Source organism: Arachis ipaensis, chromosome B01 (assembly GCF_000816755.2).
Source record: "Arachis ipaensis cultivar K30076 chromosome B01, Araip1.1, whole genome shotgun sequence".
NCBI classification, from domain to species: domain Eukaryota; kingdom Viridiplantae; phylum Streptophyta; class Magnoliopsida; order Fabales; family Fabaceae; genus Arachis; species Arachis ipaensis.
Window position 1 is genome coordinate 1063845 of NC_029785.2, and position 2198 is coordinate 1066042.

At 30.9% G+C, this 2198-nt stretch overlaps 1 protein-coding gene across 3 annotated transcripts in view; it reads left to right on the plus strand.

Annotated features, from left to right (window-relative positions):
* Positions 772–2198, plus strand: part of LOC107626170 (CTP synthase) — a 5783-nt gene continuing 4356 nt past the window's right edge. Inside the window, exons 1-3 of one of the 3 annotated variants that reach the window (XR_002354834.1) lie at positions 772–1118; positions 1285–1364; positions 1600–1686. Coding sequence is in view for 2 of the 3 variants with exons in the window: in XM_021112616.1 (XP_020968275.1) it covers positions 1001–1118; positions 1285–1364; positions 1600–1686 (285 nt within the window). In the remaining variant the exon portion in view is untranslated. The remainder of the gene's footprint in view (positions 1119–1284; positions 1365–1599; positions 1687–2198) is intronic. The other 2 variants (XM_021112616.1, XM_016329016.2) reach the window with 2 other exon arrangements.

Sequence of the window (2198 nt, forward strand, 5' to 3'; positions counted from 1 at the left end):
TAAAGTTTTTTAGCTAATCATATAGATAAACAAAGTAAAAAATAATTAATTTTAGTAATATAGTTAAATAATTAAATGTTCGACTCAAATCCGCAACTTCTAAATGAGTCTAAAAAGACTTATACTATTTAAAAAAGAGCTCGTTATCGATTTTATACGAATATTTAATTACTTAGTTTATTTATTAGTGCATCAAAATTAAATTCAAAGAAAAAGTATATGGAACCAAGAGGTAATCAGCCAAAAAGTAAACAACTTAACTAATTTATAATTATATTTAATTAATTTTATTTATTTTTAATTTATAATATTTGATATTAATTATTTCTCATCCCAAATTAAAATTCTGAATGATACGTTGGAGAAATATAGGCGGAGATCTCGGAACTTCCAACAATTCCGATTCTTAGTATATAAAAAAATTTATAAAATATATAAAAAAAATCCATTTAGTATGAAAAAGAAACATTCTGATACTTAATAGAAGAAACATTCTAATACCTAGTATAAGTACCATTTACGTAAAGATTTTAGATTCACCCAGAGATATTTGGCTGGTATCTTCTTGGTTCCTAGCATTGTTGAAACTCAAATTAAATTTATAAAAAAAAAAAAGTAAAAATTTTGATGAAGTCGACTTCACGTGAAGTTAATACCTAAAATCTGTTAGATAAAAACTTCACGTAAAATCGGCTCCACCCGTAAAAAATTGTAGTGTTTATTTTGTCTCCTCCCTCTTTCTGTGTGTGAAGAGAAATTAGAAAATATATGTCTTTGTCAATGGAATCATGAGAATTGAGAAGGAGCAATGCTAAGTGTGTGTGTATATAAAGCAATCCATTGCTACCACTTTCCTTCCACCTTCCATCTTTTCCGTTTTCCGTTTCCCTTTCTCTTCCCTCTCTGTTTTCTCTTCTTACCTTCTTCACTCACTCACTCACACGAAACCTAACAGCACAACGAATTGAATCGAAAGCGAAGAAGAAACAAAGAAACAAAAATGAAATATGTTTTGGTAACCGGTGGAGTTGTGAGTGGACTTGGAAAGGGAGTAACTGCTAGTAGTATTGGCTTGCTTCTCAAAGCTTGTGGACTTCGAGTAACCGCTATCAAAATTGGCATGTTTTTCTTTTCCTTCAACTATATTTAACCATGCACGCGCGATAATTATTACTTTCTTTTCGGATTTAGATTTACAAAGTGTTCAACTCTTTCTTTCAATTTTGGAACGGAACGAGCTGCTACGTTAAATTGAAGTCTCACATTCTGAATTTTGATTTACAGATCCTTACTTGAACACAGATGCCGGAACAATGTCACCATTCGAGCATGGAGAAGTGTTTGTGTTGGATGACGGAGGCGAGGTACGCAATTTCTCGCTAATTATCCATCTTCAATTTTCGATTTGACGCTAAAAATGAAAAGGAAAAGCATGTCTGTTTGTTTGAAGAGAAAATGAAGGGAAAAGGAAAAGTTAGTTAGGTAGCAACTTTAGGCAAAATTTTCCTGAGTGAATAGATCAAAAGCACATGGTGTTTGTTAATTTCTTACTTTTTTTTTAAGTAGAATTATAAAAAGAGAAATGATGAATCTTGATAGGTGGACCTGGATCTTGGAAACTATGAGCGCTTTATGGATATCAAGTTGACTCGTGATAATAACATAACCACTGGGAAGATTTACCAGGCAAGTTTCTTTTTTTCTTTCTTTCTTCACACTACAACATGTTTTCAATAATATATGATGTTGTTTACTTGTTTCAGTTCAGTGTTTTCTCCTCTTTTAGATTCTGAACCAAAAAAAAAAAAAAAAGAAATTGCAAATTTACAAAAGAACCCCTTGTTTATGTTTATCTCCTTCAGTTTTGGATTTTTTAAACCAGTCAAGAGTTAACAATATTCAACTCATACAATGAAAATTTGTGGTTGTGGTTGCTGATGCAGCACACATTAAGATTAAGACTCTGTTTGGATATTGTCACTGGAGATAACAAAATTCTTCTGTATTTCTGAAACAAAAATGCTATCCAAACACTAAAAATCAGCTATCAAATATGTTTAACTCATTTTTAATGTATATTTTGTATTACGACTTATATTCTATATGAACGACTGATGTTCTGTCTACGCGTGAAAATAGAAATAGAAAATATCTGTTTCTATGGTTTCTCCTTTTTTTAAAAAAAACCTCAGCTGAGC